This window comes from Setaria viridis, chromosome 1 (genome assembly GCF_005286985.2).
Source record: "Setaria viridis chromosome 1, Setaria_viridis_v4.0, whole genome shotgun sequence".
Lineage (NCBI taxonomy): Eukaryota > Viridiplantae > Streptophyta > Magnoliopsida > Poales > Poaceae > Setaria > Setaria viridis.
The window spans coordinates 36,157,203-36,183,182 of record NC_048263.2 but is presented as its reverse complement, the minus strand read 5'-3'; the positions used below and the strand labels follow the sequence as shown (position 1 = coordinate 36,183,182).

Below are 25,980 nucleotides of genomic sequence, written 5' to 3'. Positions count from 1 at the left end.
TATACAATGCCAGTTCGCAGCTCTTTCCAAGAAAACTTTTGAACATAAAACACAAGAAAACATTGAGCGAACTTTTTAGCGCCAAGTGACCCACTCAAGCAGCAGGATTCACTCCGCTTACACAGCATTCATAACGGTAATTTGCTCACTCGGCTTACGCAGCATTCATCTCGGTAATTCGCTTGGGTTTCACTCCAGCCTAGTTCATTTAAAAAAAGTCGCTTCGGTTTTGCTTAAGGTCGGGTTCGGTTGCTTATTTTTAGCACCCGTCACATCGAATATTTAGATACTAATTAAGAGTATTAAACGTAAACTATTTACAAAACTCATTACATAAGTGGAGACTAAACGGCAAGACGAATCTATTAAAACTAATTAGTCCATGATTTGACAATGTGTTACTACAGTAAATATTTGCTAATGATGGATTAATTAGGCTTAATAGATTCGTACGCCGTTTAGCCTCCACTTAAGTAATGGATTTTATAAATAGTCTACGTTTAATACTCCTAATTAGTATCTAAACATTCGATGTGACACGTGCTGATGTGACACGTGCTAAAAATAAGCAAAGGTAACCAAATACCCCCTCAGTTTCCATGCCAGATGTCACTGGTTCCAGATAAAAGGATGCCTATGCGTACATTGAATCAGGATTAGAAAATAACAAATTACAATCGCTACTTTTACTGGTAGCGTCAGACGAGCTACTGTTGCCTGCCTCCCTCTACCTGGTTTTCAGCCTGGTTTCATGAACCTCGGGGCTCCAGGAGGCAGGGAAGGGTACAAGAACAACCGTTCAGAGGTCGGAACTAAGCTCTTTACAATGACAGTTCGCCGCTCTATGCTAAGTAAATTTTCAGCTCTCGGTTCTACAAAGCCAGTTCGCAGCTCTCTGCTAGGAAAACAAGATTTGCACTCAAAAACAAATGCTTTCAGCTAATGGCATAGCATTCATCACGATATTCGCTTTAGTTTCCATGCCAGATGTTCATTCGTTACTCATTACAGATAAAAGGATGCCTAGGAGTAAACTGAATCAAGATTAAGAGCAACAAATTACAATAGCTACTCGTACATCAAAACTTGCCCTGGCGGCAAACTTGTGCTCGCTCAAAATTTTAGCGTATGGAGTTTCTGTTGCCTTGTATGGCGCATCAAATCTCACTGGGATTTGTGGACATCTGGTTTTCTGAATCTCTTTCATACTTTCCTCCTCTTGTCAGATTTCTCTTTCATATTTTCCCTGCAAGTAAAATGCCACATCATATATAAAAAAATAATCGAGATAAAACACACATAGGAAGTAAACAATGTCAAGTTTTTCTTACCAGTCTCGCCTCAGCTTGAATTGCCACTTCCTTTTTCGCTTCTTGTCACTCACCGGTTTCTTCTCTTTGATACCTGAGGTGCTCTTAGGGCCAAATTTCTTGGTTCTATCAGAAGCAAACTTCTTCTTGTGGCCTGCCTGCTTGGTCTGCTCCTGGTGCACTTCTTTCCCATCTCCATTTTTTTCCGTGCTTTCAGGGCCATCAGTTTCCATTGCATCCTTCTTTTGTTTCTTAAGATGCTTTGCTGGCCTATCAGGTACATGTGTAGTCTCTTTGGGGACGCTTCTTTCTTTATTAGACTTCTTAGTCTCTTTGTGATTTTTCATCCGAACAGCTTTCTCATCTTTATCAGGAACACCTTTCTCTTGTTCTTGTTCTTCAGGAACAGCTTTCTTATCTTCATCATCCCCGCTAGGATCAGCTTTCTCAGCTGCTACTTCAGATGCTTTGGACGACTCAGATGTAACAGGAATTGTATTGCTCAACTTTTTCAGCTGTATGAAATGGCATAACCCCATCACAAAACGTCCAGATCAAGCATTGCATATGAAGACTTGTAAATTCTTGTCTTCAGTAATATTTACTATTTGGTCAGGATATGGAGTTCTCCCTATGCACAACTTTGGCATTACTTTTCAAAAATATATATTAATAACATATATAAATCACAATGTTATAGATATACTTTGCGATGATTTTATCAATATTTTCTATACAATGCCAGTCCAAGTTCTATACATGCATTATTTCTAGGATGGAAATTATTTTGGATCAGCAGTACCAATTGGAGTCCATGTGAGAGACTGAGACTCAATGCATTGTAACCAATCCAACAGGCATGTACCATTTGAATTATTTGCCAAGATAATACACCAAAAGAAAATGATATTTCAACCAGAATTTTCCAATTCTAACTCACTAGATTTGCAATATAGTGACAGGAACAAACTTCAAGAGGTCAACAGAATGTTAGGCATCAGAAATTACTATGATTTTTGTCCTGGACAGAAGTAAAATGGAAAGTACCTTAGCCACGAAAAATCCATCCATGTTGTTGACATGAGGATAAAACCTTCTTGTTTTGTCTAACGAAGTATGGAACCGATGTTCCCGGAACCGGATGAATCTGAGAGATTAACAGAAAAAGCATAAGAAAGTAACTAAAACACTCTTGATTGGTGAAATATAAAATTGACATACCCTGGGCGTCCAAAATCCAACCCGCAAGGCACAAGCTTTACGTTTCTCTTTTTAAGTGCATAGTCAATTACTGCCTCGTTCTGCAAGAGTGGAGAGGCTCAGGAACTCACGTGGATACAGCATTGACCAAACAGGAGAAATTTACATACCTCCGGGATCATTATTGAACAAGTTGAGTAAACAATGTAACCACCGGTTTTGGAGTTGGCATCAACCAAGTCAATAGCAGCTAGCAACAATTGCTGTAAAACAGATTGATCTGTTACTTAGTACAGAAATATGCAAGGGCATTAACAAAACCAGTTTCTATAACCTCTCTAATGTGAGAATCACAAAGGTTTAAGGCCCAAACTATATTATATGCAAGCAGGGATATGAATTTAGCACAAAGTAGGGGAGGATTATCTTTCTTTTTTAAATTAGTTGTTACTGGGTCAAGGTTCAATTAGATAAATAGGCAAGAGTTTGTCAAATTACAGGGCTACATGCTAACAGGCATGCTCAATTCAAACAAGATTTCATAGAGTGAAAGAAATTAACCTTTTGAACAAAGGCACAGTTCCTAATGTCATCAATGTCCTTTGATGTTTTTATTTGTGGATCCTTCCAAATGGTCTGCAGGAAAAAAAAAAAAGGAGCCACACGTTCAAGCGATATAACCAAGAGAACATAATATTCAAGCAGCTTATACATGATAGCCAAGCAGCTTATATGAATTTGATCATACTAACCCCAGTTCCTGTGCAGGGAGCATCCAGCAATACTCTGTCAACCGAATTCATCCCGAGAACTTTGGGTAACTGAAATAACATGGACATATTATGGAATGACATTTTTTTTCTGGGGACATGATATGCCCACCTGAAAAGCTAACTACCAGGACTCAAAAAATACTTTGTTTGATTGAAAATGACAAACTATTAGTCATGTTTTCCTCTATATAAACAACAGTGGCTTAGTATTTAGTTTCGAATGATTCAAGCTGAAAAAACAGTTGCAACATATTTTCACATTCAGTATTTAGTTTCCCAGAAATAATGACTTATCAAGCTAACAGCACACTTGACAAGTCCAGCAAATTATGACACTAAGTTTTTTTTTCGAGATGAGGATCACCCCATTTCCATTAACCAACAGAAATTCCAGAAGTTTGGGTACACAGCAAAGTATCTAGAAACTGACTACACCACAAGACTATCTAACCTGATTCAGATCTAGACAGACTACAGTGATCACCCCAGGCCTCCCGGGGCCGTGCTAAAATATTGGATTGCGGTATTTTGGTTAAAGTACCAATCCGAAGGATTTAAGCACTCAGGAATGGTATGTTATCTTATTACCTCTTTACCATCATAGTTACAAACTATGGTATTTGTCACACCCATGCGATGGATGTTGCCCAACAGTCCATGCAACCTTTTCTCATTGAACTCATTTGCATAGATGATTCCTGTATATGACATATGAAGAAACCAGTACCTTTGTTTAATTTATTGATGATGCAAATCAAAATCAGATAGGCAAAATTACTCTACGCGAATGATCATACAGTACTCAAGTCAGGTTCAATGAACTAACCAGTATTCTTCATAAGAGCACCGATGTAAGTAGTCTTGCCACCTGGGGCAGCTCTGTAAAGATGAAAACAATCAATTCTTAATATTGGATATGACGGCATAACCTATAACAGTAATTCCTAGTGAACAATTTCATCAAAGATTAACATTAAATCTGAAACAAGTACGATATCTTAGGATTGTAGCATGGCAAGGCTTACATATGTTAATTTTGATGTCTTAAAAGAAATGAACTCTCGCAAAAGAAAATATTAAACAGCTTACGCCATATCAACAATTCGCTCCTTCTCCTGGGGAGCAAGTGCCATCACCGGTAAGAAAGAACTTGCACCTTGTTTCTGTGAGACCATATTATTAGTCCGAAGTGATAAAGGATAGAAATAACAAACAAAATATCTCAACATAATGAAAAAGTAGAGAGGCTACCATGTAATGTCCAGCCATATATTCAGTAGTAGCACCAGCTGAAATGGTGGAGTCATAGACAACTAATCCTACCTGCCATTTTCAACAGCAGGGAAGTTCCAAGTTTTTGGTGGTTAGCCATTATCATGATGTACGGGAAACATTAATTGAAGTATACCTTTGACCATTTGCCTATTGGGTCTAGATTAAATCCTCTTGGTATAAGAGCAGCAGCAAGATCTCTCCTCCTGGTCTGCGAAGTGCAAATATTTCCAATTTAAATACAATAACAAAGCCTTTGGGTCCCAAGAAAGTGGGGTAGGCCACAAATAACGTAAACAAATAAGGTATACAGTAAATTTTATCAAGTAGAGCAGTCTAGGCAGATATGAAATAAACTGACAACAACAGTAAGCCAATAACTGTGGTGCTGGTACCATTCATACACTTTCAGATTGACCACAGGCAGCATACCTTTAATGTATTTGTCCGCAAGCACTCAGGTGGTCTTTTCTCAAAAGCTTCCAATAGCTCAACAAGCTCAACAGCAGGGAACATCTGCACGGTTTTAGCAGGAAATATGTTAGCAACTAGAACAGTATTAAATGGTGATCTTTCTGAACAAGCATGTCAAACATCAAATTTGCAACAACTAAGCTGACCTCAATCAATGCTTCAACGAGAAAATCGTTATACCCATAGTATGATATGATGTCAGTTTTGAGTTGATTGACATAATCTTTCCGTGGGACATCTTTCTGCCTCAGCTTGGTGAAGTTTGAGAGGACTCGAACAACTAGAGAAGAAAATCAGTATATATGAAAACAGTCAGAAAGGTAAATAGACTGCTGTCCATGAAGAATGCAAAATATCAGCTCAATGTGCATAGGATAATAGTACGATACATCATGGATTTTACAAATCTGATAGTGCAAGGGTGGTAAGTAAATAGTAGAAAGCCATGGAACCTGGTAAATACAAAAGGTTAGAAGCACATACTTTCTGATATCCTCCTTTTGAGATTTGGTAGGTTAGGAGGTAAATGTGCCTCTTCCTCCAGTTCCTGCAGCGTGTTAAGCAATGGTGTAAGTGTTCAAGGCAATTAACACACAGAGAGAATGGGAACCTAAGGCAGACAAGCAACCTCGGCTGTTGGTAATCTGAACTCATCAGATTCTGATCTTATGTTGGTTGTAAGTTCGTCATCTGCCTCTTCTTCCACCTTCCGCTTCCGTTCATCAATTGCTCTTGACTTGGCCTCGAGGTCATCAGAATCGTCAGACTCCACTCCAGAGTCACCACCCTCTGTGAACCCAGCACATTGCAATCAGTAGAGGAAAGCAAGGTGCGAATTCAAGCATTACACTTGTATAAAAGCGCATGGACAAGCTCAGCTCACATAAACAAATTCTACGAAATACTGGATTGATGGGGAAAACTGAAACTGCTGAAGCTAACTCAATTCAGTGCATATGCATATCTAGTAGCCTAGTGATCTGAGCAAATTACCGCTTCCTTCGTCACTATCAGCGAGGAAGTCGTCCGCAAGGGGGTCATCATCGCTTTCATCATCTCCCTCCTCCTCCTCATTCTCTTCCACCTCGTCGCCGCTGCTGGAGCCTCCGTCGGCATCGGCGTCCGAGCCAGAGAGCTCATCGGCCTCAGCGTCCGACCCGGATAGCTCCTCGGCGTCGGAATCGGAGGGGACGTCGAGGTCGGAGTCCTCCTCCTGGAGCTGCTGCGGCTCCGTATCTGAGTCGTCGGAGGACTCGAGAAGCTCCTGCTTCTTCGGCACCCTCTTCGCCGCCTTCGGTGGGGGCGCCGCCTTGCTCCCCTTCTTCGCCGCGGTAACCGGCGGCGGCGGCTGCTTGCTCTTCGGCCCCTTCTTCGCCATGGATACCGTCGATTGCTGCGTGGGGACAGGGGGCGGGCGAATGGGGGAGGCGGGGAGCGGAGAAGAAAACCCTAAAACCCTAGCCGCGAGGGAGAGGGGAGAGGGAGGGGAGGAGACCCGGAGGTTATAACCCTGGGCCTGGGCGAGAGCAACCCAGAAGTGGCGCTTCGGCTGGGCTGGACCGGTAAGGACCTGTAGACATTAGATGGGCCTTCCCGCTCCAGCACGTGAGCCCGTTGGGCTGTTTTCTTTGTTTCTTTGAGGGCGTTGGGCTGTTTTCTTGCCGCGCTGCAAGTTCTCTCTCCGGCAAAATCGGCACACGATCGTCGGAGCTGCTTGGTTATGAACTGACGCATTTGAAATTCTGACAGATCACTGCAAGTTCTTGCGTAAATACACTGGGGGACCAGAAGCAGTAACCCAACCTAATTGTCACTAATGTAGTAGACAATCCGTAAACCTTCAAGAATGATCCTACATGTTTGGCTTCTATGTACAATGGATACAGTCACCGACAATTACAACAAGCCGAACTTTAACCGAGCACAGATCAGGGACACTGACGAAATCACCTAGATGACAGTTTCCCACCCTACACGGTACCTTCTTTATCTGAATCCGCATTGTCATTGTCTGCAGCGGTTTTGGGCTTCGACATGAAGGAGTTCTGTCTCGACGGCGCTTTCTTGCCGCTGGTCGCTGAGTCTTTCTTCAGACCCAGGTAGGTGTAGAACGACATGCCGCCGAGCGCAACCACGGCTCCGCAAATGCTGGTGATCCCAGGGTCGGAGCCGAAGATCAGGTAACCGGAGAGCACGATGACGATGGTCTTGAACTGGCCCAGCACAACGTGAGACAAAGCTGACGTCGCGCTGAAGCAATACAGTATGAATTAGTAACTTAGACTTTGTTACATGGCAAGGCAGAAATGATTTTGTCGCATAGATTTCCTTATCTCCTGATGGAAAGGTTGCAGGTTAATTGATCCTTAGATTGTGAATTTCTGATGGCTTGTGCCTCAGCAATTTTCATTTCATCCAGTAATGACTTGTGAAATCTTGGATAGAAAAATGGCAAGTGAAATAAGCAAAACAAAGCAATGCCTTAACTCACCCGAGTGCCAAAGCGCCAGACCACTGAAGAAGGAAACCAAACAAAGCAGAGATGATTATAGCACAACTGTTTCTGAAGTTCCAACTGAACAACAACAAGCCCGGGGGATCCAGCAAAGGCATCAATGTCAGTAAGAAAAATATCGTAATTGGAGTAGTCTTCCACATCAGCCTGGATCAACAATGTACTATCTGAGTTAACAGGAAAACTGTAGAGCATGCCCCTTTAATGTAGCGAATAATCTGAGTGAAGGGAATAAAAGGCAGAACTTACGCAAGTGCGGTCCAATTTCCACTTTGTTGCAAACTAGACCAAAGGATTTTATTCACAGCACTAGGGACAATCCATGCTAATGCTACACAGGCACCAAAAAAGTTGAACTCTAAATCGGTAACCGTTGCTATAGCCACTCCAAATGATACAACTGCCAGTGTCATAGCCTGTAATAATGTTAAAAAGCACAGTTATGAATCCCATAAGAAAATACACCCACACAGATTATGTGAGTGGTCATCCGGTAGAGGGAGAAAAAAGCATGCACACTGCAATTTATCATATTTTCTCAAATTTATGCTTGCCTATTGGAGACACTGGGTATTCTGGGACCATGTTAGATAGTTGGGTCAAGCACAAAAACAAAAACATGCGAAACGCATTTTGTTGCAGCAAACCTACCTTCTGAGTGGAAACCTTCTTCTGGAAAAGCATGAATTCTGCTACAACAATTGTTGGGGTTACAGCAATCTTAGCCATTTGATAGAAACCTACACTGAATAGCAAAAATACTGAGAATATATGGAAGAAATATTACAAGACTCCACAAGTAGACCTCGCTGTAAATTTCAAATAGAATCTGGTTTACCTATTATGTTTCAAGCTCACGTTAGCTAGCCCGGTGGAGAGGGACATTACAGCACCCAAAGCAAATATAGATGAGAAAGGAGTGGATTTCAAAGGCGGGGCAACCGGTAACAAGGAGAATGTCTTAAGAGTGGCCATTAGAAGAAATGCAACCGCATAATGAATTAATGAAAGCGCAATTGGGAACTTAAATCCAACACTCCCCATCACCTGCAAGGCAATAGATAACCAGTAAAACTACTTGAAAGCTAACCAAGGCACAGCTATTGTACAATCGCTTATCTTGAGAAAAAGCCTTACCATTTTGTTTGCCATGATGATCCCAACGGCAACAGCGAAATTGAATGTCAACGCAACACTTGGTCCACAGAATCGCTGCTGCTGGCGCTTCGCGATTTCTGAACTATGCATTTCATTGTACAAGGAGCTCCGCAACTCCTCTAGTGCCCGGCCTGGTAAGTTCAAGGGAATGGCTGACAATTCAGTCACTCACACGAAATAAGTAGTCATAAACATATTAATATAAGAAATGGTCAAAATGTCTTCAAACGAAATAATATTTTCTTTTAATCACCTAAAGGGTTGTGAATTATATTTTTGGAACAGTGAGCAGCAGACACCAAAGCACAGAGCCAGTTTATGATCCTTAATTTTCTGGGATGCAAGTTCTAGTCTTGTTTATGATCACCACTTGATGTCAGTGTTTTAGAGGAAAAGTATCCATATCATCCTAAACCATTACAAGGCAAGCGATGAGTTCATATTTCCGTTCTGGCGTGTCACATTCACAAGTTCACATGTCAAACACTACTGCTGTTTGTCCTTTCCTTGCAGGAAAACCATTCATCATGTCTCAGACTTCAGGGGAGTGACAGCATGCAGAAGTACAGCAGATTCCTGAACATGTGGCAGCAGAGGTTGGAAGCAACACTGACAAACTATGAGATACGGATCAGTATGGCATGTGCTAGTTCCTTGTCCTATTGATAACATCCATCGAAGATGATGAGTTATCTAAGAAGTGTGTTGAGACCTGGAGTCGATGTGGGAAACACACAACAAGAAGAGAATATTCAGCTTCAGCTGACACCCAATTCCTAGTTTTGTTCACCTACGTCACTACGTGAAACATAGCAAATGGAGTTCTTCAAATCCCAAACATGGGAGGAATCTGATTATCAAAAACAAGAAAACATCACTCGTCCATGTATCACACGAAAAAAAGGCAGCAAGTATGATGCCGACGAACCCGGCGTTCGAACTGAAGAATCCAAACAGAACATGTCAAGCAACAACTTTGCCGTTCGCAAGAAACGATAGGAAAAGGAGAGGATCTTTCATGCCATTTCCCGCACCAAAAAGGCCGCGACAGCTGGGAGCAAATGAAGCGAGTAAGGTGGTAACTGCAAGTGCAAAAAAGCGGGAGTAGTTTTACACCGCATTTTCAGCCAACTGACCTAAAAGATTTCTTCAAACGCGGAGAAAAAGGACCGGGAAACCGAATTGGCAGGAACACCAACCGCGACGAACCGAATGAAGGAAGAATTTTTCTTTCCCTACCATATCAACCCAACAAACCCACTAAAAAAATTGAAGAATTTAAAAACAAGAGGAGGAAGAAGAGGGCCGATGGAGATGCGAACGAACCTGTCTCGCCGGCGTCGCTGTCCTTGCGCTTGATGAACCTCCTCCCGCCGCCGGCGAGCACTGCCTCCCACACGCCCATGGCCGTAACCGCCATCACCTCCGACGCGTCGGCGCGCCACCACCGCAGCTTCATCATCCCGCCCGCCCGCCGGCCGGCCTTTCCCCTCCACCGCCTCCCGGTCGCGGTAGAGAGAAAAAGGGGCCGGGGATCTTGCAACCAGACGCCAAGAACGGAGACAGCAGAAGCACCACCAGCTACAACACAAGCCGGGAGAGAGAGGCCAGGAGCGGGTGGTGCCTGCGCGGGCGCGCGGGGGCGGTACGTGCCGTGCCGGGCTATTTTAAGGGCGCGCCCCGCCTCGTTTGAGCCGCTCGCTCCAGTTGTGCCGCCGTGGTGCGGGCCAGCGGTGGCGACGACGGCCGGTGAGTTGAGTGGAGTGGCGGACGAGGTGGCGCTCGGGAGGGGACGGAGCCGGGTTAGTGGCCGTGCCGTCGTGGACTCGTGGGCACATGAGAGGTTTTCAGAGTTTCGGGTGGGTGGTTGCTGGCTCCTGCTTTCCGCTCACAGGATTTCTTTCAGGAGCGCCGGTCCTGAATCCTGATGGGTTCGTTTCAGAAATTATTCAGAGTGAGGATTTGCCACTTGCCAGGAACAAAACAAAGAAAGAAGCTGTTAATCAAAAAGGAAGTTGTTAATGAAAAAAGGAAGTTGATGATTAGCTGCCGTTTCTGTTAGGGTAAGCGCACTGTTCACCAAAGCATGCACGTAGCTATAACTTCGGGTAGGTACTCCAATAGTCCCTTTGGTATTGCACGTATTACAAAGCGCTGCATTCATTCCGGGCTTCCGGCGTACCCTGGCCGTACAAAAGGGAAACGGATCCGGGGGCTTTTTGGACCAAGATCGTGCACGATGACTTTTTTCGCCTACAGCTCTACCGTAACTGGCATTTAGTGTGGTCGTAGCAGAAGGATAATGGGAGGGCTGACACGACGTGGCAGTATGAATTCGACGGCGAGATGCCTCGAGATCGCGGCTAGGTTTCGTAGACCGTGACGTCGAGTAGTTTCTACGACAAGTAGTAGCTGCTGAGCTAGGTCTCTTGGTGCCCGCCTCCCTGCCGGCTGCCTGCGCTGAGCTGGTCTCTTGGTCTCATCGTGATACTCACCGGAACTCAATCCGTAGCAGACGGCCCACCTGCGGCCGTACGTAGTTTTTCTGCTGCATCACTCTCAGCAAGGCCGAGAACTGTGGGCTGGTTGCTGATAGACTGGCTTGGCCCAAATCATTCGAGTACGGCCGAGGATGACCATACGGCCAGTCATCTAAATTTCGATTGCACCATAATATTCTCTTATGATAAGATCTTTAAAACAAAATCACACTTGACTATATTTCAATAATATTTATTTACGAACTTTTTTAAGTAGTCACGAACATTTTTTAACACTGCGAACAATACTGGCTCAACATGAACAAATGATGGTTTTCTGCGGAAAAAGACAAAACATAACGCACAAATAATTTTACATCGTGAAAAAATGAGTCTACAAAATTGAACAAATGGCTCCACTCAGAGGAAAGGTGTCCACGAACTCGAATGAATCCACACAAGTACACACAGGCCAGGAAACAGAGCATGCATCATATTGTATCAAACTGCAGCACTAACACAGCACATGTACTTGGAACGAATGCAAGCTCAATCAGTACAAATTCAACTCAAATATCTCAATCTAAACATTTCTGGACGCCAAATCTAGCAAGAAGAAGCCGATACAATTTTCACTACGAATGACAAGGTAGATTACAGCTTCACTACCCAGGACAAGGTAGCTCCACAAATGTTGTGAGTTGTGACAACTAGCAATCTTCCATTTTTGTTCGAGTTGAAAACACGACTTTGATGTATAATTGCACATCCTTCTTTGAAAGGAGCTGCCTCATCATCTATTAAATCATGGTCACGCAATAATAATATTTCTGAGAAATGACCACAGACTCTTTCATCCTTGCAAACATGAGCTACAAGGGTGCTCTTGCCAACTTTACCGGGACCTACAATTGGCAGAACCTCCAATTCCTTAGGACAATGAAGTTGTGTGCAATAGAAAGTTGAGGACAAGCTATGTTTTCATTTGGCGGCCAAACATGCTGTTGTCCTGCAGTATATGCATGTTATAAGGTTGGGGGTATAGGCGAGGATAGCTCGTCAAGAACACAACCAGCTCTTCCATATCAAGGAGCATAGAGCTCAAATTATCAAGGGCCTCTTGCAGTTGTTCTAAAAGCAGTGTCTTTCTATTGGAGGAACAGAAACCTTTCAAAGAATTTAGTTTGGAGAGAGTCAAAGAATGGCTCACAATCACAACCTGATTTTTGGCGTCCTCATCATCATAAGATATGTATCAGAAGTTGTCTGATACATAACAGCCTCGGTGTATGGCGTCTCTCAGCACGTTCAGCTCCTGGAGCATAGCTTGATTTGTGATGTGCCATCCCATTGCCTCGTCAACAATGACCTGTGCTCGGAGCAGGACCCTCCAGAGACAGTCCTCCATGCCCAACACCTGCAGCTTGGAACTTTTGTTGATGAAGAAATTTATGTATCTAGTGAACACTTCACCAAATACTGCAGAAAGGAGTACTTCCATTTGGATGATCACACAGCGGGTGGAGAGAATGACCAAGTGGGATGTGGAATGGCCTGAGATGTCTCCCGAGTGAGGAGTGCAAGGAGAGCAAATAATGTATTTAGAACAACACCCTCCTGCTCTAGATGCAGAAGTCAGTCCAGTCTAATAGTCCATGCATATGTTGTTTGAGAGTTTGACCTTCGGACTTACTTGAGCCTTTGCCTTTTCTACTGTCTCAACTCCCATATGCTCTTCAACCAGATAATATATTTGCTAGCTTTTCTAACTGTTGGACATTGTGTCCGACATCAAAACAAGTAGCTACACTGATATGGTATAGGTACAAACTACATAGGTAACTGAGATTCCCAACTATTACATCCAATTTCCCATGTATCCGAAGTTCCAAATGCAGAAATACTGGTAGGAAGTTTGTAACTGAGGCTTTATCCTGAGCAAGAGAAGTTCTCTGACAGTGAACAGCGAATGAAGTAGTCAGCAGCATATTTTTGGTGTCTGAAATGCATTGTGATTCTGTTCAGCTACCATATCCCAAATTGGGGAATTTAAATGAGCTGAAACGAATTAAAGATGGGAGTATACTTATTGACACAAAAAGGCATAGTTGTGCTTCAAATTGGGGTTCGGAGTCTTCAGAGTTCAGAGTAATGGCAAACCGGAGAGGATTGGAGTTCAGCGTATGGACGGGATACCTGAAGGTGGAATGCACGACCTGTTCTTGCGGGGCGGCGGCGAGCGGAGCCGGCCTTCCGGGTGAAGAGGAAACGATGCGACGGCCGACGGCCACGGCGGCGCAGCTCGATCCGTGCCTTGGCCGACCTCCCGCTCCCGGACTGCGGCTGGGAATGATGCGCTTGGAAGCTAAGCATTCGGAGCGCGGGAGGCTTAGCGGCGGGGCTAGCGGAGGCCACCGGCGGCAGCGCGCGCCGCCGGATGCCCATGTCCCCGGCCCGGGGATTTGCAAAATGCCCCCTGGTTCCGAATACTTGCAAAATACCCCCTGGTTTGGATCGCGACTATTAATCACGATCCGAATGTTTGCGCTTAGACCCCTAGTTCGGATAAGAATTTACAAAGTGGTCCCTACATCGGCGCGCCCACTCGCTCTGTTCCCCTCGGCGGCTCGTCCTCCGGCCCTCCTCCGGCCCCCCGTCGACGGTCGCAGTCGCCGCCGTCCGCCCCGTCCAGAAGCGGCCCTCCCCCTAGTCCAACCGAGGCCGGGGAAGAAGACGGCAGCTGTTGCGCCATTGGATTTTCTTAGCTATTTATACTAGTACTTAACAATAACAGTGTAGGTATTACTTTGCGAGAGTTCATTGTTATTCGAATCAGTCGTATGGACAGAGCCGAACAAAAGCTTAAAAAGAACAGATAATTTCATAGAGTATTAGAGTGCGCTTGCCATGAAGCTGTCGGAGAGGCCGGTGCTTACATATTAAACTTGGAGATTTACACTGGTACTTACTTCCCTATGTTCCAAATTGTATGTCGTTTTAGATTTTTTATTAGATATAGTATTAGATATAGTATATATCTAGGTGCATAATAATATTTATCTAAAAAATTAGAACGATCTACAATTTAGAATGGAGAAAGTAGTACTGAATGTTAACATCATGTGAATTTGAATTTGTGTGAACTTTAGCATCTTCCACCTATGAAAACGATTAAACGGACTCCCAGATGAAAGGATTCTATAAATTCTTATGAACCACACAATCAAAGTAAACAGAGGCTAGGAAACAGAGCAAGCATCATATTGTATCAAAGGGCAGCACTAGCACAGTGCATGCACTTGAAATAATGCAAGATCAATAAGTGCAGCTACAGTCATAGAAAAATGAAATCATTCAGGATTTCAGGTCACCCCAGTTCAAATATCTCTATCTAAACATTTCTGGACGCCAAATCTAGCAAGAAGCTGATACAAGTCTCACTACGAATGACAAGGTAGCTTTACTCTAGAAAGGCAAATCTCCATTTGAGGCTCTCTCTCACCTTAGGGAAGTGACACAGAGGATGGGCGGAATAACGAACAGTAAATTTCATCTGAATCCCCGTGCTATAAAATTGTATTTTTAGTTCCCTAAACTATTAAGTGGGTCACCTGGGTCCAAATTAGCCACGCCGCATCCTAAGTGCTGACGTGGCACGCTGACTAGGGAGCAAACGTCGATGATGATATCGGGGCCACGTGTCATTCTTCCTTCCCCTCTCTTCTTCCTCCACTGCTCCTCATCTCTCCTACCTGCGCGGCGCTGCCACTAGCTCGCCTATCCCAGCACCTCGCACTCGAGTAGCATATCCCCGTGGCAAATCCTGGTAGCTCGCCGCCATCGCCACGCGACCTCCAGCCGCGCGCACTCCTCCATCGCATGCGCACGACCCTCCTCTCTAGCTTCTGCGGCCCCACACACGCACAAATCGCATGGCTAGCGGCCGAGGCCCTGCTCCTTTTCCACATACGCGCAGTGCACATGACACACGCTTAGCTCACCGGTGCTACCCCATCCACGCGACCTCGCCTGCCTGTGCCCGCTTAGCTCGCCGTTGCCACTCGCCTATCCAGCACGCCGCTACCAGCTCCCATCGCAACCTCGCCTGCCTGCCCAAATCGCCCTCGGTCCCTCCGGCCGTGGCTCAAATCCCTCAACCGACGGGAGAGGAGCGCCCGTGCTCCGTGCTCATGGGGCGTGGGGCAGGGAAGATTGGCGGCGGCTCAAGCCCTAATCCGGCGCGGGGTAGCAGCATCGGTGGTGAGAGAGGCTGGGTGGGCGAGCGCCGCCGCTGCCACCCAGACGGGCGAGATGAGGACCGACAGAAGAGGAGGAAGAAGGAGAGATAATGATATGTGGGTCCCATATACTGGCGTCCACATTTGCTACTTGTCAGTATGTCATGTCAGCACTTCGGATTTGGTGTGGCTAATTTGGAACCAGACGACCCAATTGGAATAGTTTAGAAACTCAGGCCTTGTTTAGTTGCCCGATTTTGGACAACCAAAATTACTGTACCAGCACTGTAGCATACTGTAGCGTTTCGTTTGTATTTGTGAATTATTTTCCAAATATTGACTAATTAGGCTCAAAAGATTCGTCTCGCAAAGTACAACCAAATTGTGCAATTAGTTTTTGATTTCGTCTACATTCAGTAATCCGTGCATGTACCGTAAGTTTGATGTGATGGGGAATCTTCTTTTTGCATAGTGCCAAAGTTAGGATTTTGGGGTAACTAAACAAGGCCTCAAAATGCAATTTCATAGTATAGGAATAGGGACCGACCATGAAATCTACTCTTTCTGAAACTATATGTGTCCTATGTTTCTTATCAAAACTACAAGGAGAGGTAGGACATATAAGAACAACTGAGCTCAAGGATAAACTGAGAGAGAGTCAAAAATCTGAACTTTGTGGCTGCTTTAGCATTCGACCGAATGTTGTGATTGCCACTTATGATTCGTGCAATTAGGCTGCCCTTCAACATACTCCATCCGTCCCAAATTATATGTCTAGATGTATAATGATATTTATAAATCTAAAAAAGTCAAAACTACCTACAGTTTGGAAACAGAGGAGCATACGTCGGTTCCAATATTCTACCCTGTTTCTAGTCTTTACTCTTGAACCTCAGATGCAGTACAGATCTTGATCAAATACTACTTCAGTGTTCACATGATGAGAAGCACTTGCAGTACATTCGTGTGAGGAGTTATAAGACTCCAATATATATACGGAGATGCCGCTGTCTGCCAATTACAGAGAACTTGCCATGAATAGTGGCAATTCTTCCTGATTAGCAAGTAGTCAAAACTTGGCCTTTTGACAGTAATACCTGAAAGATAAGGGTTTTGACAGCAGGCAGTGAGCTCTTACCGACATCCATGCGTGTTGCTGATCATACTCTGATCGATAACCCTTTGCCGTATTGTGCGGAGATGCCATTTGCAGACGAACAGACAGGCGCACCGCGCGGCGAGCGTGCCAGTCAAGTTAGAGCAGTTGCTCAGGCTGAGCTCACGCGCTGTGATAGACAAGGGCATGGCGGAGGCCGCGGTCACCGCGAGGCGCCAAAACCGCGGGCGGTTACCTCGGAGGAGAACGGGATGGAGGGCCACGGCGACGAGTCGGCGGCGACACGAGCGCCACGGGCATTCCGCGGCGAGTAGGTGCGAATGTGCCGCGCGGGAAATTAAGGAGGCACTTGGCCATAGGTTCGGCGTCCGTGGGACACCCAAAGCGTCGGCCGCGGAGAAGACGAAGCTGTGATCTCCGACGGCGGCGGCGAGCAAGCTGCACACCCAGGGTGGACGGTACCGTCCACCCCGGACTAGAGTTGGGACTTGGGTCGTGCCATGCCGGCTCGACCCGGCCCTCTTGTGCCTCGTGCCACGTCGTGCTTAGACTTTTAGGCACGTCGTGCCTAGACTTTTTAGGCACGTCGTGCCGTATCGGCATGGTATGACAGGTCTTTTACTAGGTACAAACACGACCCGTGACACGCCGGTACAATTTCGTGCCATGCCAGCTCAAACACGGCTCTCGCGATACATGTGCTTGTATTTTATTGGTGCTCATTTTACCTGCACATAGTTTTGCTCTCAATTTTAAAATTAATAGAGGAAAACAAACATTATTATATAGATAGTGTGGCCATACGAGAAATGCAATATTATTATGTTATGAATGATCGTTATCATGATTCCACGCTTGAAAGATAGATTTTGCGGTTTTCTTCATGGTAGTAGCTATGTTAGGCTACATGACACATAGAACCAATGGTATTTGGACGATACAGTCTATAAATGTGCTAATGGGCCATTTCGTGCCGTGCTGGCTCAAGCACAGCCCAAAATACATGACGTGTCGTGTCGAGATCCTAAGCACGGCACGACCCTCGCGTTCGTGCCGTGCCGGCACGGCCCAAAATTTATCGTACCGTAGCGTGTTTTGGGCCGTGCCAAAATGTCATGCGGCCCACGGATAGCACGGCCCAAGTCCCGACGGTATTTCATTCACCGTCCGGGCTCAAGGTCACCTAGACCGTTGGATCCCATTCCCGCGGCCAGGAGCTCAATACCAGGTCAAAGCGGATCGCCCCACCTTCTGCGCTTCTCGCCCGCCGAGCGCTGGTGCCGCCGCGTCACGGCCGCCGGTCCCGCGAGCTTCACCGCGCGCCGCCCATGCTCAGCCGTGGCCATGAACGCCGACTGAGTCGTGGAATCGATGATGCTGGATTGCCCATGGACGTTCAGCGATGCGATATCCTGACGAGCACGAAGGGGTGGGCAGTGAGGGTGAGCACGAGCTATCCTCTGCCCGGCGTCGCAGGCGGCGAGCAACTTCTGCATGAGGTAGTTGCCGAATAGGTCCACCATGGCACCATCATCTGCGCGGCGTGGCACGACACGCTGGCGAAGATGAGGTCGACCTCGCGCCTGCCGTCGTCGAGCCGCTGCTGCAGGAACCGCTTGCGATGTGGTACACGAACCCGCGCGCGGCTATGCCGCCGCCGCCGACCCGCACTTCTTGGGGCTCGCCTTCATCGCGTTCTTCATCCTGGAGTTCTTGCACCGGGTCCTCACTCCTCAGCGTGGCCACCGCGGCGGGGAGCACCGGATGTCCCAGACGTCGGCGGCGGCGGCGAAGGGGACGGGAGAACAGAGACGGCATGAGCGCGACCCATGCTCATGCTCGTGCTCGACTGTGGCCATGAACGCCGACTCACCCGACGGCATCAGCAATTCAGCATCATCCACGACAGGACCAGGGAACCAATCCGCTGCGGTATCGCCCAATATAGTCACCGATGAGTGCTCACTCCGTCGGGTACCATGCATCGTCCAACAACCAAATTCCCAAGCCCTCCTCCTGCCCTGATCCAAATTTGAACAATATATCTGAAAATCTCAATTCATTAATATATTTTGAGTGTCCTCCCTTGCTTGTTCTGGCACTGCTGCTAGAGAGTAAAGACTGCAACAATGTTTCTCTACCTGACATTCATACAGAACAGGAACGGTATACGTTTCAAATGCTCATAGATGTTTTAGTTTTTACACGAGGGGAACCATATATATGCATTCAACCATTCAGGTGTTTCATGGCAAGCTCATGTTCAGGAGTACATGTAGAGTAGAATAATACAGGGTTGCTTGTCAGCTTGATGGAGAAGCCCAAGCAAAGTTTACAGCGATGATAAGGTAACAAACATAAGAGACGAGATCTTTAGCACGAAACGCAGAACCTCTAAAGGCCAACAAACTAAGACCATAAGTAACTTCATTCATGCTAAAGAGTTGTTTCACCACAAAGCTTGTATTATTAACAACTACCATGATCCAGTTTGACCTTGACCGAGAAACCTGCAATTTCAATTTAGAACCTCATGTTCATCAGGTGTTTGAGGTGCCTATTCTTGGTCCCACAATTGTAGAGGCTGCTTCCAATGCTGCAGAAATGCAAAGTTTTGAAATAAACATCAGCTCACTGATTTCCCCTCAGTGAACATTTGTTATTAACCATCATTATTACACGTTAAAGAAAAATAAACAAGACGTATGCGTTTTTTATTTTACCTGGAGTGTAGAAGCTCACATAGGGGTAATTGCCTTAGTACCAACCTTCTCTGCAAACTCTTGTGACATGGCTAGACTTGATCAATAGTGAAAAGCCCCTCATCTGTACGCACAAAGATGACAGCAACGCCGTCCGCAAAGCCAGCTACATCAAGTGAATCTGAGAGGGCATCATTAGGAAGTAATGCTTTGTGCCCATCCTACATTCCCATCAGGACCATCCACCCTCAACCACAGATGCAGTCTAAAGTCCTCCATGTAGGCGAGTCCCAGCCCACCGTCTTCTGTAGTCATGAGAACAACTCATCAAAAGGAACATTCTGGTGGCACTTGAATCACAGCCATTTCCCTTGTGCCTAAACCATACTACATGATACTTCCGCTATTGTTTTGAAGTAGAGTGCATTCCCCACAAGACGCTCGGCATCAGAACTATTTCATCACTTGGGTACTCTGTGGAGGCCCGTTCGCTCCATACAGTAGACTCTGATGAGTAGACATGACAAACATCCGCTCTTGGTCTGTGCCCACAAGGACTACTAGGAAAGGTCCACGACGGTAGTTGAGGTGATCGCAGGTATTGGCGAAGGCGCAGAGCACGGCAGCGTTCCAGCTATAAGGGTTGAAGGATCATGGCAGTAAGGGCAGCCCCCTCCGCTCACCCGTGATGGGTCCCAGACCACGAAGGGATTGTCCAAGGGGTTTCCCCCTAGCTCCCAAGGCACACCGTGGAGGAGGACGCGGCTGTGGTGTGGCGAGCGTCAATCACGTGAAAGTTGCGGCTAGCGGCCCGAGGCGGACTGAAGGAGGAAGTGGGTACGAAGGATGATACCGTCCCGTGGTTCCTGAGGAAGCCAAGCATCGCGGGCGTGCGATGGAGCTCACGGTATCGGTGGTGGAAGCCGGGGTCAGAGATGATGCGGCACCACCGCTTGCAGACTAAGGCAGCGCGGACGAGGCTCGCAGGATCAGGGGCGTGCGGAGGAGGATTGCCTCCACGAGCTCTCCCATCAGCGCTGCCGCCACCCGCCATACTGCTCACTGGAGATCGGATTTGGCTGGGGAAGGTGTGTGGTGGGGAGCGAGGGGAAGGGAAAGGAATAGGGCACGCCACCCGGTGAATTGAGATCCTCTAACTCGCTGCACCGACTCTAACATTAAGGACATCTTTAGATGGCGTCCAAAGGTTACCACACCATAATTCAGCGTGCTACACACAATTTAGGTTGTTGTTTTAATTTGCGATCCGTACTTTTTTGATGTGCCGTGCTCAGTTAGACGTCTTCTTAGTGCTTTGCAGTTTTATTTCTTACCAAAAATTTGTTGCTCGTTTCGTTTGCCGCACCCGCACTTTCGGTGCGGCGAGGTTGGGGGTGAGCCCTTTATTGCACGCCTTACACTTAAGTGATAAGTGATCATGTCACGGTGCGCAGTAATTCAGAGAATGTGCACTCCCACATGGTCCGGTTCAACTAGGCTGAGGGCCGGCTCTACCAGGTGGGATCAGCAAACCAGCCACCGAGTGGCGATTACTAATCTACAGTACGTACATTATAGAGAAACAACTTATCATAACATAGTATTTTCAGACGACAATATGCACAAGAAGGTTATCGTGGCACAAAAAGGAAAACCTTTAACAGGGGTTCAGTGTCCAGAACTTTACAATCACCAGGGCATTTTTCTTTACAGTGTTAGGTCAATCTACAAACATACACGACCGAAGAACAATCTCCTCACAGCAGAAGATTGTGCTTCGCAAAATAATATTACAGGAGGAAACTTGAGAGGTACAGTGTATCCTGTTAGGCTGTTACTCAGAATGTATACAACCTGGCAGCTCACCGCAGAACACCATAGCAGAAGCAGGTATGGTCGCCATGCATGGAGCGGTGGGGCTGGAGGACGATCGCCCATGGCTGCATCCGATCAATGCACAGAGGGCAGAGCGCGATTCAGACCACTCATCCACAAGCAACTGAAGATGCATGTTCCGCCAAAGAAAATGGAGCAGTAGCAGCATCCACTGACTTCCAGCATGTATGCATCTTTCTTTCTTTTTTGTGTCATTTTCATCCCAACATTTGGTATCTCTTTTTAACCCTTTCCCCGTATTTCAATTGCAGGCTCTGCTGCATGCAATTGCTTGCGCTCTCCAGTGATCTTGTCGCGCAACCTACAACAGATGAGCAGTTGAAGGTTGCAAGCCTGACACTGGAAGATAGCCAGTCGCATCCAGGGATCAGTAGCTCCTTGTTTGGCTTAGCGGATCGTAGTCATACGCTTCGCCAGCCTTTATAAACCGTCCCTTGACCCTTTTCCTCACGTCTGCCCTAGCCTTGCGAGAAGCATATCTGATCTTCTTGTCAAACCTATTGACCAAATTCGTGAAAATAAAGGTCAATTCACAACTTTTGAAAGGAAATACAATAGTGAAATTAAAAGGAGACACCAAAAGCGGGAGGCATTTTCCTAAACCATTAAGCATGATCTATAAGTTCTAAGCACAGAAAAAAAACTATTTTTATCGCAATTTTCCTGAGTAGCTGACAATTAGATGTGCTTACTTTCGTCTCTTCTTCTTCTCCTTGTATCGTGTGAGAGCACTATCTCTGCTGCCTCCAGCAACTGAACCTTCAGGACCAGGAGGATGCCACGGTGGCTCACCCATGAGGAGCATTGGTGATACCCCACAATCTTGGTGATCTCCAGCACTGCTCTCACCAGTCAAACCAGAGAAGGATTGAGATATACTGGATCTGACTTGCCTAACAGGAATACAAAGGCTGGAATCAGCCCTTGCACCTTGGTTTGACATCGCGGAATCTGCTGATACCACATTGCTACATTCCAGCTGCATATATTTGGGCTCCTGAAAAAATAAAGATGGCCCCAAAAATTTAGCAAAGCAGCATCAATTTGACTTCCCTATGTATATCAATGAATTCAATAAAATAGAGTAATTGTCCACTATAAAACCCTTTTAATGCAAGAGCAAGACGCAGGATATCCATCATACATGGGTTGAAAGTTGAAACTTGCAAAAAATATGTAGTGAAAGAACGTGAAGTTCTTATTAATTTAACAAACAAGCATTGTATTTCATGGATGGATAACAAATTTAACCAATTTAAACACCAAATGTCCCTGAACTGAAACAGAGTGAAATAAGAAACAAGTTGTAGACAACAACTAAGGTAGGAAAATAAACTCATCATAGCTAACTAGCAGCTTATGAGGAAATATGGGAAGCCTTCAGCAGAGTAGTTCCTTTCCCACAAGAAAGGTTACAAATAAAAATATATACTCTAACCATCAGTATCTGATAATTGTGTGAAATGACATTGTAAGATAAATGTTTCTAGATTTATCATGCATGAAGAGTACTTTCATAATATTTAGTTATCTTTGTTTCAAATGTCATATTTTCATAGAAATTCATTGCAAATTATCACCTTGTAGACTCTGTCGATGTCCTAACATCATATACTTTGAACCATTGGGAGTATACAAGAAAAGTACAAACCTCATTAGAGTCAAAAGGCGGCATTTCCTTCATTTCAAAGTAACTGTCAATTCCAGCATCATCAAAGAGTTGCTCTGTTTGAATGTGAGAGGTACCAAAGAGTTCTTCGTAATTCTCAAATGTCAGGTCAGTATCATCCACACATAAGTCTTCATACATGCTGCCATCATTGAACTTATCATCGTCTGTAGCATAGGGTACCTGCGAGATGTGACCAGTGTTTCATAAGCATACAACAATGACAGATTATTTCCTTTTTTTAAAAAAGATGCTGATGATAAACAAGCAGATCCGAACTGATTCAGCTTGCAATTGTTCAACCATCCTCATTAGGAAGTCATCGATACAAATGCATCGAATAACTTGTTGCAGGAATGAACTTTTAATTGTAAGGTGAAATTATTAGAGCAGTGATAGCCCTTCAGGAAAAGAAAATAAGAGAGAGAACTTTGGATAGCCACACAGCGATAATAGGGACAAAAGGATCATCACTACGGAATAATGTGTGTACAGTATCTTCCAAAGATAAGCAGTACAGGAATTGAGCTGCTGCGCAACTGAAACTGTAATGCGACGTGACTATTGCTATGCTATATTCATATGAGAGTACTCTTTATTATAGGTGTTAAGTAACTTTGCATGCAATAAGCAAAAAGCCTCATGACACGCAGAAACTTGGAAGAAAATTCAAGTGCATTTTTTGAGGAAAATATGAAACCACATAGCACCTTTGGTGTCATTGAATCTGATCCGGCAGGCTGATCGGTGGCTAGTGGCAGAATATTGAACCCATCACCTGAAGGAGATCCTATGAGAGGTTTAAGCTTGTCACCAGTGGGTGGATCACTCATGAGTGTTGTGTTAGCTATTTCCAACAATCTTTTATCATCTGAAGCATCACAATGATTTGTAACATCACTGTCATCAATTGTCATCATGCTTATTCCATCCTCACAGTTGGGCTCAGCAGCTACAGTTGGGATATCCATAACAAATGACCAGATTCTCGAAAGTTCTGACGATGATGGGCACCCGGAGTAACAGTTTATGGCCTGCCTTTTATGCCCAGTAGCCCCTGATGTAGCATCATGCCCATTCCAATCACAATTTTGGCAAAGTGATGTGTTCTCTTCAATACAGTGGGCAGCTGCAGGCTGTGAACCACAACGATCACAAAGAAGGGTCCTTGTGTGACGCCGGGACAGCGCATTAGCTGAATGAACATTACGATCACATGATAAACACAAGGATGCTGCATCTGATCTGCAGTAGATCATTGACCTTTGTTTCCCACAGAAATCACAAAGAGCAGCCATTGTCCTGGACAGTATTTGGGAAATTCCACAAGCTGGTCAGTCCCACTACCAAAGCCACCTTACTTGGCTTTCTTCAGCAGTTGAATTCAGTGGAATCCTATGTGATACTGCATATATATGTAAAAAGTCAGTAACAATACAGCAAACTTACAGTTATATCTGACAGTATGGCATATAGATAAAGGATTGAGTGCCTGAAAACCTAGCAACTTTCCCCTGAGATCATGAAAACACAAACATGTGCTGCTCCACCAATAAGTAATTTAAAACATGTACACCAAGCAGCAAAAGTATGCATCTATACTCCCATCCTGTCATCAGCTAGTGACAATCTAGGATAACATATGAACACTTTCTGATGTGGCTACATAGAATGCTTCCGCTTAGAGAAAAATTGAGGTTTCAACAGAATCTTCCTAGATCTGCCAGCTAGGGCATAGATAACTCAAAGTTTCAATACAAAAGTACAGAACACTAATTTAGGAACCTACACCCAGAACAAACTGGAATTTGAGAATTGAGACTATACCCCTGTTGCAATCATGTTGCCTCTGTAAAGCATAAGGGGGGAAGAAAACAGAACAGATTCAAAAGACTTCAGCTAGAGTGACCATAATGCATTTGATACCACCAAAAGATGCAGGGAATAGTCAACTTGAGGCTACACAAACTCTAATTGCAATTGGCAACATTGCTTTGAAGAAGTAAAAAGCCTCCTGTTGCGCCAGCTTAGCGAAGCATATCAGCACACAAGCGTGAGAGACAAAAAGGATGAAGTGCAACCGAAACTTTAGCAACCGCCAGTGCAAATGGCTACCTAGTTATCGTTTCGTTGGCAAGCTCGTATCTTTGCATATCCAGAAGACACCTTTCTAAGCACTTGACGAGTAAGCGCCGCGTCGTACTAAGTTGCCACATGCCAAACTTCCATTAGAACAAACACAGGTGTTAAGCAGCACTAACCGTCACATTTTCTTTTTTTTTCCTGGTCGCTAGCGCACATATGCGTGGATAAAGCCAGGGGACTTTCTGCGCCACTAAAATAAACGTGGCAAATTTCGCTCTTATCTTTCAAAACAGACAAATTCACGCTGCAAAAGGTTCTCCTTTTGACACCAATGAATAGTTGCGGCTAAGAAGAGAAAAAAGAGCCGCGCAGAAGCAAAGCGGCAAATATATGATCACTAATTCACTATGCATCAGTATGCTAAAGTAACTTTTCAAAAAAGGGAAAAGGAAAAAAAAAGAAAGTTCTTTGCTGGCAGAATTGGCTGCGGATACAAGCAAAGCCTCGGTGCTTCGGTGATTAGACGGGGTGTAATCAAGACTAGCAACTGAGCCCGCAGGCTCAAGTACAGAAATCAAACGAAACAAACCATTCGCGTACGCTCTACGCGACACGGAACAAAACGTGAAGTGTCCGCAAAGAGGAAAGAAAAAAATTACAGTTCAGACATGTCAGTCCGGCACACATCGAACTCCATGGAACACCGGGGGGCTAAAGCAAGCGGACGCGAAATCGAACACTCAAATCCCCAAAGTCGAAGAAACAAAATCCAAGCCAGCCCATGCAGGTACGGTACGGAATCCAATCGTACCCGAGAACGAACAGCAGCAAGAGCGACTCACCGAGGATCGCCGCGCGCCAAGCTCGGGGCTCGGATCCCACCGGCGCGGCGCGGAAACCGCCCGACGGGGGCGGGGCAGCGGCGGAGAGCTCGAGAAGCTTCCTTCCTCCCGCGCGACAGCAAACGGCCTTTCCTCTTTTTTTCTTGGTGGAGGACTAGGAGGAGGTTTTGCCAACACAGCGAGCAGGGGACGGGGGGGATAAGCGAGGAGAGAAGATGGGGGAGGAGGGGAATGGAGCGCAACAGGTGG

General features: G+C 45.5%; 3 protein-coding genes and 1 long non-coding RNA gene across 5 annotated transcripts; all 4 read right to left on the bottom strand.

Moving 5' to 3' along the window:
• Positions 1–912: 912 nt before the first annotated feature.
• On the bottom strand, positions 913–6,506 carry LOC117836220 (26S rRNA (cytosine-C(5))-methyltransferase NOP2B). The gene is made up of 17 exons (XM_034715605.2): positions 6,023–6,506; positions 5,658–5,818; positions 5,513–5,576; positions 5,176–5,309; positions 4,988–5,071; positions 4,692–4,766; positions 4,535–4,606; positions 4,373–4,446; positions 4,110–4,162; positions 3,872–3,981; positions 3,263–3,331; positions 3,072–3,146; positions 2,681–2,773; positions 2,532–2,611; positions 2,358–2,457; positions 1,332–1,825; positions 913–1,246 (listed from the first exon to the last, which is right to left on the bottom strand). Exons 1-17 carry the CDS (start codon positions 6,405–6,407, stop codon positions 1,204–1,206), a joined length of 2,166 nt encoding a protein of 721 aa, XP_034571496.1. The 5' UTR covers positions 6,408–6,506; the 3' UTR covers positions 913–1,203.
• Positions 6,507–6,823: 317 nt separating this feature from the next.
• LOC117836227 (nucleotide-sugar uncharacterized transporter 2) lies at positions 6,824–10,533 on the bottom strand. The gene is made up of 7 exons (XM_034715617.2): positions 10,029–10,533; positions 8,682–8,833; positions 8,383–8,591; positions 8,196–8,289; positions 7,794–7,960; positions 7,521–7,691; positions 6,824–7,279 (listed from the first exon to the last, which is right to left on the bottom strand). The coding sequence occupies exons 1-7, from the start codon at positions 10,162–10,164 to the stop codon at positions 7,000–7,002; spliced, it is 1,209 nt and encodes a 402-aa protein (XP_034571508.1). The 5' UTR covers positions 10,165–10,533; the 3' UTR covers positions 6,824–6,999.
• A 1,119-nt stretch (positions 10,534–11,652) lies between these two features.
• Positions 11,653–14,063, bottom strand: LOC117843275 (uncharacterized). 2 transcript variants are annotated; one of them, XR_004637694.2, is made up of 2 exons: positions 13,379–14,063; positions 11,653–13,134 (listed from the first exon to the last, which is right to left on the bottom strand). It is a non-coding gene; the product is annotated as an uncharacterized lncRNA (long non-coding RNA). The 2 variants fall into 2 exon arrangements; XR_011897290.1 differs by having other exon boundaries at positions 11,653–12,599.
• Positions 14,064–20,870: 6,807 nt separating this feature from the next.
• LOC117836200 (zinc finger protein CONSTANS-LIKE 9) lies at positions 20,871–25,980 on the bottom strand. The gene is made up of 5 exons (XM_034715583.2): positions 25,732–25,980; positions 23,515–24,209; positions 22,787–22,987; positions 21,828–22,132; positions 20,871–21,632 (listed from the first exon to the last, which is right to left on the bottom strand). The coding sequence occupies exons 2-5, from the start codon at positions 24,100–24,102 to the stop codon at positions 21,503–21,505; spliced, it is 1,224 nt and encodes a 407-aa protein (XP_034571474.1). The 5' UTR covers positions 24,103–24,209; positions 25,732–25,980; the 3' UTR covers positions 20,871–21,502.

Excerpts from the sequence above, each read along its gene's own strand:
- LOC117836200 (XM_034715583.2), bottom strand. The coding sequence starts at position 24,102 with ATGGCTGCTCTTTGTGATTTCTGTGGGAAACAAAGGTCAATGATCTAC. Across the intron at positions 22,133-22,786 it reads CGCCTTTTGACTCTAATGAG|GAGCCCAAATATATGCAGCT; the intron begins GTTTGTACTTTT and ends TTATTTTTTCAG. Across the intron at positions 21,633-21,827 it reads GAGAAGAAGAAGAGACGAAA|GTTTGACAAGAAGATCAGAT; the intron begins GTAAGCACATCT and ends TTTGGTCAATAG.
- LOC117836220 (XM_034715605.2), bottom strand. The coding sequence starts at position 6,407 with ATGGCGAAGAAGGGGCCGAAGAGCAAGCAGCCGCCGCCGCCGGTTACC. Across the intron at positions 4,447-4,534 it reads ATATGGCTGGACATTACATG|AAACAAGGTGCAAGTTCTTT; the intron begins GTAGCCTCTCTA and ends ATGGTCTCACAG. Across the intron at positions 4,163-4,372 it reads GAGCGAATTGTTGATATGGC|AGCTGCCCCAGGTGGCAAGA; the intron begins GTAAGCTGTTTA and ends TCATCTTTACAG.
- LOC117836227 (XM_034715617.2), bottom strand. The coding sequence starts at position 10,164 with ATGATGAAGCTGCGGTGGTGGCGCGCCGACGCGTCGGAGGTGATGGCG. Across the intron at positions 7,692-7,793 it reads GGAAATTGGACCGCACTTGC|GCTGATGTGGAAGACTACTC; the intron begins GTAAGTTCTGCC and ends TTGTTGATCCAG. Across the intron at positions 7,280-7,520 it reads TCTGGCGCTTTGGCACTCGG|CGCGACGTCAGCTTTGTCTC; the intron begins GTGAGTTAAGGC and ends GTATTGCTTCAG.